At 41.4% G+C, this 17,039-nt stretch overlaps 1 protein-coding gene across 3 annotated transcripts in view; it reads left to right on the top strand.

Annotated features, from left to right (window-relative positions):
• The window catches only part of slc38a9 (solute carrier family 38 member 9), a 95,123-nt gene that overhangs the window by 52,704 nt on the left and 25,380 nt on the right, over positions 1–17,039 (top strand). For all 3 annotated transcript variants that reach the window (XM_080017324.1, XM_080017325.1, XM_080017326.1), the window contains exons 3-10: positions 1,270–1,399; positions 13,331–13,449; positions 13,542–13,605; positions 13,779–13,872; positions 15,307–15,477; positions 15,606–15,665; positions 16,309–16,518; positions 16,931–17,038. In XM_080017324.1, the coding sequence (XP_079873450.1) occupies positions 1,270–1,399; positions 13,331–13,449; positions 13,542–13,605; positions 13,779–13,872; positions 15,307–15,477; positions 15,606–15,665; positions 16,309–16,518; positions 16,931–17,038 (956 nt within the window). The remainder of the gene's footprint in view (positions 1–1,269; positions 1,400–13,330; positions 13,450–13,541; positions 13,606–13,778; positions 13,873–15,306; positions 15,478–15,605; positions 15,666–16,308; positions 16,519–16,930; position 17,039) is intronic.

Raw genomic sequence — 17,039 nt, 5'->3', positions numbered from 1 at the left:
CTGTCCACTCCCCAATGGACTGCCTCAAACGTCTCCACCTGTACCCTGGCTGTCCGATTCACTGTGAGACCATAAAACGAAGCTCTGGGGAGCTGAGAGTAGCTGCCTACCATCTCCTCCTCACTTCACCTCAGCGATTTCCACAGCGAAGACCACCTTCTACATCTTGGAAATCTACTCATCTGCCTTCAATCCCAGTAAAATCTTTTCCACCTTGACCCCCCTCCTCAAGATTCAAGATTCAAAATGTTTATTTGTCACATACGTAACATACAAGCATACATACAGTATATGTAGTGAAATGACATTGCAACACACCCAGAGATTGTGTACAATAAGCAACTAACTGGTCAATACTAACTGGCACAATAACTTACCAATTAACAAACTAACTAAACTAAACTCCTTAAATGCAATTTAATTAGTAAATAGAATATATTAAGAGTAAACCCTCCCTCTACTTCCCCACACTCTTCCCTTTCAACTTATGACTTTGCCACCTACTTTGTCCAGAAGGTGGAGGATTTCAGTTGCTCCTTCGTGCACCATGCCTCTAACAACACCACTGCTCATCTCAAACCCAACTCGTCATCTCCTCCCTCGGGCTTGCGTCCTTCAATCCTCTCTCAGAAGCTGTCTTGAAGCTCGTCCGATCCAACTGACCCACCACCTGCCTCCTGGATCCAATCCCCTCACCTCTTCTCCAAACCATCTAACCGCTGATCTTGCCCTTCCTCACTATAGTCATCAACTCCTCCCTCTTCTCAGGCTCTGTTTCTACTGCCCTGAAGTCTGCCAGAGTCAAGCCTCAAGAAACCAGCTTCGCTGCTACGTGGTCTCAAGGGTCGTTCATCTCAGGCGCAACTCTTTTCATCCCTGGCAACCCAATTGGTGGAAGTAGCTCCCCCTGTGTGTCTGGCTGAATCGCTGTCCATTTACCATCATAGACTAAAGACCCATCTCTTGAGACTACACTCAGACCCTACTTGGAATGACCTGTCTACCCCATGAGCATCTTTTTTCTGTTTACTGTCTAATACTTTAATACTTTCATTACAAAATAAATGCTGAGGATGTTAAGCTGACTGTGACTCTGACATACATTTGGTTTTATAGTGTGACAAATGTACTTATTGTAAGTCTCTTTGGACAAAAGTGTCTGCTAAGTGACATAATGTAATTCTTTGTAACTCTACCCATTTTTTTGCATTTGTACACAATTACAGCTCATGCAAAAACAATTCCATGATGATTCCCTTATGTTCTTAGGCCTTTCCACGTGGAGCCAAAGAACATAGTTGAAGATGATCCTCAGGGGAGGGTTTCTGCTGAGGCTGCCATCCTTAACAGCAGAGTCCACTACTACAGCAGGCTCACGGCATCCGCTGACAGACTACTGGTAGGAAAACCTCACAAAACTACAATAAGAAGTCATCTGGAAATTTCCACATCTAAATTTCAGGCTTCAGGTTTTAAAGTATGTTAACTCACTCTAATCAACATGCTCCTTGCTGAGTCACGCTGACTAGCCAACTTGTGCACGGTTACAGTTTGTGTTTCCATTAGCGGTGGAGCTGGAATCGGCACCAGGAAGTTCTTGAGAAATTACAGTGACGACAACATATGACGCGATGCAACGGTGTTTGTCTATGCCAGCTCTTCCCAAACTGTCATACGCGAACCCCCAGGGGTAGGCCTAACCCTAGGTATAGTAACATTGGGGGTAGGCAAAAAAAAAGTGAATTTCTACAATCCAGGACTTTAGACTAACTCGTGATTTTTGTAAGAAATTTAATTTAAAACAACTTCAATAAAACAATTTTCCCATCAACTGGCAAATGACAAATTGAGCGGAGTGCACATCTTTCACTGTGACTGCTCACGCTGGCTGTTTGTAGAGAGAGTGCACAAGTTCCCCTGGTGATGAAAAGTAGTAGTATAATTATAATTGCAAGCATGAATGAATTTAAATGTCAGTGATTTTTATAACAACTTGATCAACTTGAGGAACATAAATCTGCTAAAATCTAATTTTGGACCAAGAATGGAGTTTACAATGTTTTTCCACATACAACCAACAGTACAGCGCTCCGAAAATGCTTTGCTTTGGGATGTGGCGGGTCACAAAAATTTATATATTTTTTGTGTGATGAAGTAAAAATTGCTGTGGGTGAGGTATTTTGACATTTATTCTAAGCTGTGCCAAAAATAGAAAACGATCTACTGTGGAGTCAGTCTAATTTGTACAAATTTTGAAGTTAGCCGCCAATATCAACACAATATCGATGGCAATTTTTTTTCCTTAACCGATTCTCTAGCACATTTCACGACTCTGGCACATTCAACAATTTACAGTGGACTCTGCTATTGTCTAATGGGGCCAACATTAGCATAACAATCGTCCCTCCCTCTCCCTCGAGCCTGCAACACAAAGCTGAAGTGATGAGTGAACCAAGTCAAAAGTTTTGTTTCTCTTGAACCCCGTGAATATAGGAAGGAAGATAGTCAATGATGATAACCAAACAATGATTGCGTCACGGCGGTTTCATGTGGTGTCGCAAGGGTAGGGTTGCCGTGGTTACCGGTGTTACAAGGTGTTTGGGCGTTCACCGATAACATTACTTGGCAATCTATCGTTTTGCCTTTTCTTTTTTAATATAAATAAAAACCCATTTAGTTAATTTTCATCTATCAGCGCTCACGTTCATCAAATAAAAAACGACTAATAATAATAATTTGCTAATAGTTGCTATGGTGATGTACAAAGAATAAAATAAATTCAACTAAATTATCTTATAAGATAAATTATCTTATCTTATTAACATTGTTATTATATATAATAATATCTACAAGTACTAGCAGCAGCAACTGGGGTGCAATCACGGGACCAACCGTGCCATGCACGAGCAGCACATCCAAATCCTCCATCTGTTTCTGGCTAGACCCTAAATAGAAAAAACAACTTTTATATCAATCCATGTTTTTTTATTTAAGCCATTATATGCGGTATTAATTTCTCCTCATGTTGTCAGCCGGAAAGCACACGTTTATGGCAGAAGAACACACACACAACCATTTACCCACTTTTGTGCCAAAATGTTACCCCTTGCCACATTCACACCAATTTAAGTGTGTAGACCCCTGTTTTAAATGCCGGCTCGCATGTGGCCTCACAGTACCACAAAGCACAGTTTGAGTCCAATCATATATTCGACAATAAAACATGTGAAACTCATAAACCCCGGTATCTCTATAAAATGTCAAAATTAGTCCTGGACAATCAGACAGAGGTTCTCACAAGAGAGATAAACTCCCTGCTAAAAAGAAAAGCAGCAGTGCGAAGAATCCGGAGAGAGAGAGAGGCACTTGGACACTACAGCAGATACTTGAACATGGTGCTGAAAATAAACGGAAAAGGAAATTGTGAAATGAGAAATTTCACAATTTGGAGTTTAAAGTCTTGAGAATGCTGATTACGCCAACATGTTGTAGACCGAGTGAAGACGGATCTGGAACAAATTGGAGAATTGTTAAATGACGCAAAAATTTTGTGTTGCTGACGTGTCGCTTCTAGTGTGGTCCAGGGGTCAGAAGAAACAGCAAGCAGAAGTTGACAGAACAGTGTAACTCCAAAATCAAATGTATATACACTATTCACAAAAAGTTAGGGATATTTGGCTTTCGGGTGAAATTTATGGAAAATGTAAAAAGTTCACGCTACAGTGATATTATATCATGAAAGTAGGGCATTTAAGTAGAAGCATGCAATGGTAATTTCCTCATCTCAAACAATTTATTGAAACAAAAGCCAACAAAAGTGGTGGGTATACCACAACAAAAAATGTCAATGTCTCAATAACTTGTCATGTGCCCTTGAGCATTAAGGTTCTGGGGTACAGAGTTACGAGCCTCTACACGGCGACTCAGCTGATCCCATAGGTTTTCTATGGGATTCAGGTCTGGAGAAAGTGCAGGCCCCTCCATTTGAGGTACCCCAGTCTCCAGCAGCCGTTCCCTAAGGATGCGACCTCGATGAGCTGGAGCATTGTCATCCATGAGGATGAAATTAGGCCTGTGTTGTTCATGCAGGGGCACAATGACTGGATTAATGATGTTATTCAGGTAGTATGGGCTTGTCACTGTACCATTCACAAAGTGTTGGGCTGTTCTCTATTGACTAGACACACCTGCCCACACTGTAACACCACCACCAAGGGCTCGTCTGGTGACAACAGTGGCTGATACATAGCGCTCTCCTTGACGTTTCCAACATATTTGGCGGCCATCATTTCTGCTCAACGTGAATCGACTTTCATCAGAGAACAACTTTCATATGGTCCCTCTTCCAGCGTAAATGCTCCCTGGCCCATGCAAGACAATGATGCCTATGCCTGGTGGTGTGGTCAGGTACCCTTGCAGGTCGTCTAGAACGCAGACCAGGCTGATGTAAACGGTTTGGAAAGATCTGACGTGACACTTGGGTGCCTCTCACCTCCCTTAAATGTGCCTGGAGTTGAGTGGCATTCATCATGCAGTTCCGCAGGGCACTGTTCACAATGAAGCGCTCATCAGTGTGGGATGTGGCCAAAGGACGTCCACTTCTATGCCTTTCTGTGACTCTTCCAGTCTCTCTGTATCTCTGTTGCAACCTGCTGATGACACTCTGTGACACTCTAAGCTCAGTGGCCACTTCCCTCTGAGAACATCCTGTTTGAAGCCTCGCAATGGCGAGGTACTGTTGATCAATTGTTAGGTGTCGTCTAGGTCTCATGATGTCAAAATGTGAACAGCATGATGAAGAGGACTGTTTAAATACCAATTCTAATTGAACCAGGAAATGTATTGGTCGATTCATGGATCACACACCTGTTGTGAATTTTGCCATTCAGCTCCTTGTTAGAGAACAGCAAGTTGTGCAAAAAGTACTGAAACTTTGAACAGTTGGATGTGCATTCAAAAGTTTAGAGAAGGTCAAATTAAGTTCACCTGTAAAGGTTATAGTGCATTTTAGGTTCATCCTGAAATTTCATCCGAAAGCCGAATATCCCTCACTTTTTGTGAGTAGTGTATATGTGTCTTTCAGCTGTGTTTCAGGACGAGTTACGTGTTGTGTTTACTCTATCACTGGTTTCACCTTCTTACCAATCCACTAAAATTGGTTTCTGAACAAATTTGAGGAGAGAAATAATCAATCCAGCTGCTGAATCTTCACTCATATTAGATCTACAAGATATCATTTGAAACTTTGTTCCCACTTCCATAAAGCACGGGCTCGCTCGCTCAGCAGTTTTCTGTTTCATTCAAATAACTTTGTAAAATAAAATAAATACATCGACAATAAAAATGATATTTTTATTTAATTATTTGTCCCATCACCAGCACTTCCATCACTGAATGGGGATGGTAGCTCAGGAGGTAGAGCTGGTGGTCTAGTGATCTAAAGGTTGCTGGTTCGATCCCAGGCTCCTCCTGCTAGCATGCTGTAGTGTCCTTGAGCAAGACACTTAACCCCTAATTGCTCCTGATGGCTGCGTCCGTCGGTGTTTGAACAATTGTAAGTCGCTTTGGATAAAAGCGTCTGATAAATGACAAAATGTAAATGTAAATGTGAATGTTCGGTCTCTGTCCTGGAGCAGGAGCTAAATAAGTTTCTCAAAATGGACGGTTCCTCCAAAAAGTCTTTAGAACGATGAAAAAGCAGTACGAAAACGTACGATATGGCAAGTTTTGCAATCCATTAAGTGTTGTGATTATATTTGTTGCGATATTTAACATGTATTTTATGTCAATTAAAACACCTGTTACACACTGTTACGCAGTGTTTTCATTCGTTTTATTCAATTAAATACATCTACAGAAAAAAACACTGATCCATTCATTCTTTCAAATCATTCGTTCTTTAAAATCAGAGATGTATACAGTGGGGCAAAAAAGTATTTATTCAGCCACCAATTGTGCAAGTTCTCCCACTTAAAAAGATGAGAGAGGCCTGTTATTTTCATCATAGGTATACCTCAACTATGAGAGACAATGAGAAAAAAAAAATCCAGAAAATCACAGTCTGATTTTTAAAGAATTTATTTGCAAATTATGGTGGAAAATAAGTATTTTGTCAATAACAAAAGTTCATCTCAATACTTTGTTATATACCCTTTGTTTGCAATGACAGAGGTCAAACGTTTCCTGTAAGTCTCCACAAGGTTTTCACACACTGGTGCTGGTATTTTGGCCCATTCCTCCATGCAGATCTCCTCTAGAGCAGTGATTTTTTGGGGCTGTCGCTGGGCAACACGGCTTTCAACTCCCTCCAAAGATTTTCTCTGGGGTTGAGATCTGGAGACTGGCTAGGCCACTCCAGGATCTTGAAATGCTTTTTACGAAGCCACTCCTTCGTTGCCCGGGCGGTGTGTTTGGGATCATTGTCATGCTGAAAGACCCAGCCACGTTTCATCTTCAATGCCCTTGCTGATGGAAGGAGGTTTTCACTCAAAATCTCACGATACATGGCCTCATTCATTCTTTCCTTTACACGGATCAGTCGTCCTGGTCCCTTTGCAGAAAACAGTCCCAAAGCATGATGTTTCCACCCCCATGCTTCACAGTAGGTATGGTGTTCTTTGGATGTAACTCAGCTTTCTTTCTCCTCCAAACACGACAAGTTGAGTTTTTACCAAAAAGTTCTATTTTGGTTTCATCTGACCATATGACATTCTCCCAATCCTCTTCTGGATCATCCAAATGCTCTCTAGCAAACTTCAGACGGGCCTGGACATGTACTGGCTTAAGCAGGGGGACACGTCTGGCACTGCAGGATTTGAGTCCCTGGCGGCGTAGTGTGTTACTGATGGTAGCCTTTGTTACTTTGGTCCCAGCTCTCTGCAGGTCATTCACTAGGTCCCCCTGTGTGGTTCTGGGATGTTTGCTCACCGTTCTTGTGATCATTTTGACCCCACGGGGTGAGATCTTGCGTGGAGCCCCAGATCGAGGGAGATTATCAGTGGTCTTGTATGTCTTCCATTTTCTAATAATTGCTCCCACAGTTGATTTATTCACAACAAGCTGCTTACTTATTGCAGATACAGTCTTCCCAGCCTGGTGCAGGTCTACAATTTTGTTTCTGGTGTCCTTTGACAGCTCTTTGGTCTTGGCCATAGTGGAGTTTGGAGTGTGACTGTTTGAGGTTGTGGACAGGTGTCTTTTATACTGATAACGAGTTCAAACAGGTGCCATTAATACAGGTAACGAGTGGAGGACAACGGAGCCTCTTAAAGAAAAAGTTACAGGTCTGTGAAAGCCAGAAATCTTGCTTGTTTGTAGGTGACCAAATACTTATTTTACAGAGGAATTTACCAATTAATTAATTAAAAATCCTACAATATGATTTGTTGGATTCTTTCCCCCCATTCTATCTCTCATAGTCGAAGTGTACCTATGATGAAAATGACAGGCCTCTCTCATCTTTTTAAGTGGGAGAACTTGCACAATTGGTGGCTGACTAAATACTTTTTTGCCCCACTGTATATTGATTGTATTAGATGTATAGAATGTATGTTCCATTTTAAAAAATGTGCATTTTTCATTAAATAAACGCAAGATTATCCCGTACACGCGAGTTGCTTTACGTTTCGAACCACTGCTCCCCCTGATGGACCGATAAAGCATTGCAACTGCTTTTCCACAAATGCAGCCTGGGGGCGTTCCCAGGTGCCGACACAGAATTATGTCATCGAGGGGGATATCATCACAGCCAGTGTCTGAGCACGAGCCCGTCACGGTCCTTGCATGGGTCAGCCATGCCCCAATCATGGATCTGCCTGGGCTTTGTCATGTTCCAGCTACCCTCTCCAAGTTTCTCCTACTGTACACTGAAGGCCCACCAATCCCCCTCTTTGGAGAATGATCACACCATGTTTTGGTCTATAAACCACCAATCATCATTACTACTCCAAGAGAGGGGAATCACCACAGGTGAGACAAATAAACCTAAAACATGTCCAAAACATGTACATGTAAAAACGTCAAACATATAAAAACAGAAATGTATCAGACGACACTTGTATCGACAAAACAGAGTTAATTAAGTCAAGAAATATTGGAACAGAAATTCGGTATGTGGCCTCTTCCTTTGATAGCTATGAGGGAGAAAAGTAAATGAGGGAGAAAAGGAGAGAGCAATAGAGGGTGCTGGTGGTGTGTGTGTGCCTGTGATGAGTCTGTGTGTGTGTGTGTGTGTGTGTGTGTGTGTGTGTGTGTGTGTGTGTGTGTGTGTGTGTGTGTGTGTGTGTGTGTGTGTGTGTGTGTGTGTGTGTGTGTCCACCGGTCAGTGCTCGAGACTGTTTAATTCTGGTCCCAATATGTTCTGGTGTGAGGTCGGAATTATATCGTAGCGCCTCCAAGCTGCGGAAAAGGCCCCACAGCCACCCCTAAGTCCCGCAGCTGACACTCCACAACCACAGGAAAGCACCATGCCCTATAGCCGCAGAAGACCTCCCAGCTCTCAGAGAAGCTGTGAGTCCGTGGAGCAACACCCACGGCCTAAGAAGCAGAAACCAGTCCCAGTGAGCTTGAGGAGACCCTGCACCCCGAAGCGCACGCAAGTGGACGCCAGGGGCCTGACCGTCCACATGTTGACCACAGAGCAGGTTACAGCCCCCCTTGCACAGCTGGCCCCCCAGCGACAAGTGCCCCGCCCACCAAGAGTGCCAGAGAACAGATACCCGGACAGCTAGGAACAACAATGGGATTCCGCACCGAGCACACCCGGCCAGGCACAGGTCCCCCCCCAGGTCCCGGGACCAGACGGAACATCCAACCAGCCCTGGAACTACGGGCCACCCCGCTACACAGGGAAAACGACCCATCCCGCAATCTGCACCCCCAAGCCCCAAACCCGCAACTGTGAGCCAACACATGGACACCAGCTGCAGGCACCCCCTAAGGGCACAGACCCACTTCCTCAACCCAGAGACAAGAGCAGACGTGACCCCTAAACCCAGAGGGGCCCGGACCCCCGCATGGCCACACCACTAAGTGCGACCCTGGTGAGACCCGAAGGACCTCCACATGCCCCAGAACACCACAACATCGCCAAGACATTTGAAGACTCAGGTGTTGATGGATGTCAATGTTATGTCATTGATAAAAGTAGCCCATATTTCATTAAATTAATCAACCTCGTTTTTGGATATTGCCAAAAGTCTTTCCGTTGAGATGTATCCTATTTATAAGTGTAACCATTGGTATGTGGTGAGATTGTCTCTGTTTTTCTTGGCGATTTTTAAGGCGATCAAAATGGGTTGGAGGTGTTTGGGTGTTGGGTCAACTGAGGAGAGGTCACTGAGGAGACATATAGATGGGGAAACTGTGACACAAAAGGGTAATTAGCTTCTTGGTGGTCCAGGATTTTTGTATAGGTGGGCAGAGCCAGATGGCATGAAAGTAGTCATCTCTCGTATTGAGGGAACAATGAGAACAAACGTCTTTATCCAGGAATCCCATTTTGAACATTTTGTGTTGGGTGATATGTGCTCTGTGCAAAATCTTATACCGGATGAGTTTCATTTTAGAATTGCGGGCTATAGAAGAGGTGTTATTGCAAATAAGCTTACAGAAATTGATATCAGTGGAAAACAGCAAGGTCTCTCTCCCATTCCCGTGTTGGTGAAGACAAAGTGTCATCTTTTTTTAATAAAAGTTTGTATATTATAAGGTTTTTTTTAATTATCTATATGAATAAAATGTTCAATCCTCAGAGGTGGTTGTAGGATGTGAGGATTTGATTTTTACTTTTAGAGAGTGCTGCAGTTGAAGGAATCACAGAAAACTGTGACCATCAATATTATACCTTTGGATTAGGGTTGAGAAAGATATAAGTGAGCTTTCTACGAAAATGGGTTCCAGATGAGTAATTCCTTGTTGTTTCCATTAACTGAACATTATTGTTTTGTTTTTGACCAGAAAATCCAGGTTGGGCCAAATTGGAGTGAATTTGTTTGGAGATGTAACCACTAAGTTTGTTGAATTTCCACCAGACTGTTGCGATAAATGGGTTTGTAAAGCAATTATGTTACTTTATAGATTAAGTAAGGAATGGGAGATCAGATATTGATAAATCCTGACATTCTGTTTGTTCAATTTCTTGCGATCCATGGCCCAATTGTAGCTCTAGTTGTAACCATTTAATTATAAATTGAAGATGGTTTGCAAAATGGGGGCAGTGGTGGAGGTAGTGCAGGTCATCTAGTAATCAGAAGAATATTGGTTCAATCCCTGAGCACGAGCTCGTCACGTACCTTGCATGGGTCAGCAGAGTAAAAATGGTAAATCCTCGCCGATTCAATCCATTGCTATGTGTTCGATCGGGGACGTTCCTCCTGGTAGTGTGCTGATTTGTCCTTGAGCATTATACATGGAACTCTTTTTTCAATTCTGTTGTTGAGTGTTTTACTCATGATCTTTAAATCACAATTATTTAGGCTTATGGGTCTATAATACACTCTGGTGAGAAAGGCGAGGCAGCGTCTTTACCACCTCAGGCAGCTGAGAAAATTCCGGGGATCCTCAAGTCTTTCTACTGTGGAGCGGTGGAGAGCATCCTGACAGGCAACATCACTGCCTGGTTTGGGAACTGTACTGCTCAGGACAGGCGGGCCCTGCAGAGGGTGGTGCGTTCAGCTGAACATACCACTGGAACTACCCTCCCCTCCCTGCAGGACTTATACACCAGGAGGTCTAGTAGCAGAGCTCGCAGGATCATGAAGGATCCTCAACACCCCAATAACGGACTGTTCCAGCTGCTATCGTCAGGCAAGCGCCTCCACAGTCACACAGCGAGAACAGAGTGACTGAAACAGAGTTTTTTCCCACAAGCCATAAGAACTGTCAATGCTGACCTCACCAGGGGTCCTCACTGAGCCACACACATAGGCTCCACTACCTTCTGTACTGTATGTAGCATACTGTACCGCATACTGTGTCACTGTTCTGGGTTGTTCGGTGTTACCGTATTGCTGCGCCGTACTGGTGTATACTGTGCTGTATTATCCCACAAACACTACCTCACTTTATTCACATGCCACTTTAATGCACATATCTGTATTAACATAAGTGCCTCTCCCATATACATAAGTCTATCCTATATACGTAAGCCTATTCCCTTTATCTATTCCATTTTATTTAATTTTATTTTATTCTATATATTTTTATTTTATTCTATAAGTATTCGACTTACTGTATTAAGTTTTAGGAATCAGTTAGTTGGTCTAGTAGAAAGAAATTTTACAAGGACATATTATGTGTAATCACCGGGTGCGTTGCATTACATTTCACTGCATATATGTATGAAAGTATGTATGTGTATGTGACAAATAAACCTCTTGAATCTTGAATCTTGAATCGATAATTTGAGGTTAGGGTTGAGTGCCTTAGCAAAACCGAAAGGAGAGCAGTATTCATGTGTGGAGGCATGGTGGAGGCTGACTTAATCTCCTTAACCATTCTGATGAATAGTGGGGATATGAGTGGCCAGACGTTTTTATAGAATTCCACTGGGTAGCCATCTGATCAGGGCCTGATTTATTGTTAGGCATAGAAAACAGAGCTTTCCTGAGTTATCCTACAGTTATGGGTTGATCTAATGTGGTATCCTGCTCTGTGGATAGTTTAGGGAGGTCAATATCTGGAGGGATGAGTTAACGCTTGAATCTTTATCTGAATGATGTAGCTTATTATTGAATATTTAATTGATGTCTTGTGGGGTGTGTTATCCTGCCCTATAGATCTTTGATGGCTGTGATAAGTGTTTCTCCTCTATCGTGTTTCGATTGATTAGCAACAAATTTACCTGATTTGTCATTGAATTCAAAATAATTCACTGTTGTCCGTTGCATGAGGAATTGTCTTTTTATAGGTGATATTACCATGTTCAGATTTAATTGTCTGGATCTCATTTCAGATTTGCTCAAATCTTTATTTGAGAGTTCCCAATGGCAAAAATGACAAGAACGGCAAACAAGTCAGTCACACAATGGTGTTCTGCATTGGTCGCCATATTCCACAGTGCTGTGGCTACTGTGGTGCAAAGTGTTCATATATTAAATACACATGCCTATCAGAACTGCTTGTTGTTTTGAATTTACTTGTCGCTTCGGTTTTACATCACTGGCTTGAACCCCCAAACATGTGATCACCAAGCCCACGCAATCTGAACCATGCTCGCCATCAGTGCTCTAAACACAGGCAGGCACAGATCACACAACCAGAGAGGGGCATTGTGAGCCAGCGGGGAACCCAAGCCCCACCACCTGAAATTAAATAATTCCTTCAGTCAAGGCATGAAGAGTGCGAGGAGCTGTCTGATTATACGTGGCTTTTGGGATTTTTAACAGATCTGACAAAAATATCCTCTCCTTTTATCTTCTGCTCAGAAGATCAAAGCCTATTTTGGATCCATATATTTCTGACATGGCATTCTCACAGGTGAAAACAATTAAATCAAAGTATTGCACACGTCTAACTGATAGACATATAGCAGACTGGCTGTGTCCAACTATGTTCCAGGCTGCAAAGCACTTGTGCATAAGATTCAATCACAAGGGTCACATTAATAGCACCATGTGACCTTTTCTGTTGTAAACAACTACCATAATCTGTTAATTGACATGCTCCATTATTTGAAATAACTATATGTAAGACGTGTACGTAAGCTTGTGAAAAAATGCAGTAAAGAGAGGGTTGACAGCTATACCATAAACGGCTTCTCCCCAAATTCAAAGATGTCTATCAACCAGATGACAATTTCACTTTGCAGTGAATGCATGTTCTGTAGCGTTGAGTATTGCAAAGGCCAAGAAGCCTGCAACAGAAGGAGAATTCCCAAAAATACATTTATGGATTTGTTGATTATGATTTTTTTCTAGGAATAATAAGTTTATTTATCCCAGCTTTTTCTTTCCTGAAATTGAGAATATTTTTAGATATTCAATGATCCCTTGCAATTGATTAAAAACAATATAGAGATACAATCTTTATTTGCCCTCTGTTTCTTCACAACTATTGTGAGTTTTTTCATTTTCTTATTTTGATTTGGATGCATTATTAATGGACGCATTACAAAGGACTAGCAAGACTGTACAACATACTAAACAGAAGTAGTAAATACACTAAATAAAACTGCACCAATATTTTAATAATTAGTTGTGACCTTTGCATGTGCCCTCTTGGCACATGCAAAGGCAGCTCTGCTGCAGCTTCGCACTAAGCGTGAATGCAGTAGGCAGACATATAAGCCTTTAAAAAAAGGTATTAAATAACCCTTTTGGAAAACTTTCAGAGTCCCCCTGACCATGTTATCCCACGACCAGAGGAGATCTACATCTACAGTCCGTTGGGGACAGCATTCAAGGTGACAGGGGGAGACGGTTCCCCTAAAAACCCAAGTATTGTCACAATGTAAGAACTGTGAGGGTTGACAGTGTGTAAATGTAAACCTCAATGACCATCATTCAATCTACTATACCTTACATTTTATATTGTTTTTTCAGATTTGCCATATGGAATACCATGATGGGTACATCCATACTAAGTATACCTTGGGGTATAAAACAGGTAATTATTTCTTTAATTGCCCATTCACAGACTTCACATCTATTTGATTGAATGTAAGTTATCCATAAGAAGGTGCGAGCGGTACGTGTAATATTTTGCGAGATGTTCGAAAATCTATAGACTTTTTTTTTTTTTTTTTTTTACTCACTATGTGTTTTCGTTTTCTCATTCAGGCTGGCTTCACTCTTGGGATTGTCATTCTGAGCGCCATGGGCCTCCTAATGCTGTACTGCTGTTATAGAGTCCTCAAATCTCCCAAGTCAATTCGTAAGTCTATTGCACTGATTATTTTCAATGGGAGTTCCTCTGACAAATACTGTATGAAAATAAATAGAAATAAATTGATAATTCAGTAATCATCACCTCAAGTCCATTTTTAATTCCTACTGTCCTCCGCTACTGTTAATTGTGAGGAATGTTGCATATTCTGTTTGAAGAACAGTAGCGGATACTGTTCTTCAAACAGAATATGCAACATACCTCACAATTAAATGGGCCACTTAGTTGTTTTTAACTATTATATAATTTTGTGTTTTTTTTCTGTGCTTATCTTATCAAAAAATGTATAACCGTAACGTGTCTGGACAATTACTGTAAAGATGCCTGTTACGGTAATGAATGCACTTTAGGTTATCTTAGTGTAAAATGACGGAACACACACAAAACACACATGTATACTCCCATAACTAAATTCCCTCACTACTCTTTCTATTGTCATGTTTAAAATGAATATTTCTTTCAAAAATTTGAAATACTACATTGTTGCGGTAATGTACCCCGACATTACTGTAACAGTGTAGTACTGTGACAGTAGCATAGAGGACATTGCTGCGCCTCAAAGAGTGAGCCCTTATTAATAGAATTACCCTCAATGCTCACAGCTGCGCATGAAAACTCTGACATGGTGTCCAATGATCGATCTAGTCTTGAATAAGGGTGACCACATTTTCAAAACCCCAAACTGGGACCCTTAACTGTACCGCACGTTCGGCACTCTGTTTGTGGGGGGGGGGCTGATGAACACCCTTCCTCCCGTTTATCTTTTTTTTTGATTCGTTCAAAAAATATCGTAACGGAGAGGCAGGGGGCTGCGCAGCGGAGTCTCCTATAAGAAACATGCCATCCCTATATACACACACACGCACGCCCCTGAAAGCACACAATTCATAGCAAGTGGCCGTGTCTCCCATGGGATCTTCGTGCACATTCTTATCTCCTCTATTACATATACAGTATAATATATGTGAACGCTGAAAACAAGTTTATTATTATTATTTTTTTTTTAATTGTGCTGAAAACCAGGACAATTTGGTCATGAATCTTGGAAACCGGGACATTTTAGTGTTTTAAAGATATCTGTCTGGACATGGGACACATACTTTACCCACATACATTAATTGTGCATGACTGGGATGTTGCTTCTGTTCAGTTTGTAGTGCCATTGTCAGTCACGTGTTAAAAGGGTATACACTGTTCCCTAGCAGTTCTCCTGCCTCACATAATCTTGCTAAACCACTTTCACTTCAGTTGGAGGGGGCTGGTTATAATGGCTCAACGGAAGTGCAATTGGCTGGCAGTGATGATGATTTGCATACGATCTTTGCTTTGTATAACAAAGTGTGATTTTTGTGCTCAAGTTTCTCAAATGAGCTCTGGGGACTGACGGCCTCATGGCTCTTGCTACTCTGTGTTTTTATCCAGCGTACATGGACACATCTGATTGGGAATTCCCTGATGTGTGCAAGTATTACTTCGGCAAGTTTGGCCAGTTATCCAGCTTGGTGTTCTCCATGGTGTCACTGATGGGAGCCATGGTTGTCTACTGGGTCCTCATGTCCAACTTCCTCTACAACACCGGCAAATTCATCTACAGTCAGTCATTATCATTGCAGACTCTATCGGCCAAAATATAGATTTGCATTACAATTTCAAAAGGGAATTTATCGTTTATTGCGATCTTGTAGATCAGTCTTTTATTATTTGTAATCTTATTTCCACAGATTATGCTCACAATATCAACGTATCCACTCCATTGTTTGAAACAAATGGCACAGAAATAGGTAGGAAATCCATCCAGTCTTGTATATATCTGAAATAAAACTGTTCATATTGCTTCAAAACTAAGATTTAAAGCGACATTTAGTAGAACATTTAACTGTACTGAATCTACTTTAAACTAACTGACCCTGAATATAAGTCAGTGTAATGCCACTTACTGTGGGCTTTTCAGTGTAGGCTTTCCCTTAAACAAAGAAAGCCAACTACGAGAAAAAGAGTCACTTTATAGATAATTGATCGCCTACATAGTCATCTTTTGATACATTTGTGTGGGATGTTTGGATCTCCCTCATGTTTTAGTCTGTGTTTATTCAGCAGTCAAAATTTTTGTGGATTTTTGCGAAAAAATAAGAACATTGATCTCCACAAATTTATCACAAAAGATGTTAGTTTAAGAGAATGTCATCAGCATATGGACTTGCATACAAACTTCAAAACGTCATTGCTTTAAGAGATCTGATAACTGGGCTGTGAGGGAGAGAAACCATTATTGCTTGGTTCAATTATTATTTTTGAGATGATGAGCTGTGATATTTTTGCTATATTTCCCATGTGACAGGGTGAAAAATCTTTTGGGATGAATACATTTCCAGGTTTAATGCTGCAGTAACATACTTGGTTTTGTTTCACTCTGTTCACCACCAGTGATTTGCCCATACCTGCCAACTCAACCTGGAAACAACTGCAGCAGCAACTTTCTATATTTGGATACCAGTTCCAAGAACAACTCGGAGGTGACCCTCTTTGACCATTGGTGGAGCAAGACCAATACAATTCCCTTTTACCTCATCATCCTGCTGCTGCCGCTGCTCAACTTTCGGTCAGCCTCCTTTTTTGCCAGGTTCACATTCTTGGGTAAGATATTGGATGAGGGGGGAAAAGAGTTTTGTTCAATGTTCACAAAAATATGATTTATAAGTCTATTTGTTATTGTGGGACTTAGGATTAATGTTGATTCCCATAATTTGTAATTGCTTCTTCATAGTACAACCTTGCCGAAACTCTTAACTATTGACAAAATTACTTCTCTGATGCAGCTTCTCACTGTGTGTGAATGCAGTCCAACAAGGCAAATGTTTAAGTCTCATGAACATGTTAAATCTCCTTTTTGATAATGTGTATTATGCATTTGCCCTATTGGACTTTAATAATATAGCGTTTTCAAACTTAAATGCATCCTATATAACAAAATATTGACCTGTACTGGACATAAAGATTATGCAATTATGTAATTTAACTGTATTTCATCCTCACCCTATTATTTTAGGTACTCTATCAGTTATCTACCTGGTGATTCTGGTCACACTTAAGGCTGTTCGGCTGGGCTTCCACATGGAGTTCCACTGGTTTGACTTGACACAGTTCTACGTCCCAGG

This window comes from Zeus faber (genome assembly GCF_960531495.2).
Source record: "Zeus faber genome assembly, chromosome: 17".
Taxonomy (NCBI): Eukaryota; Metazoa; Chordata; class Actinopteri; order Zeiformes; family Zeidae; genus Zeus; species Zeus faber.
Note: the sequence above shows the minus strand (reverse complement) of the source record. Positions and strands in the feature narration are given on the sequence as shown.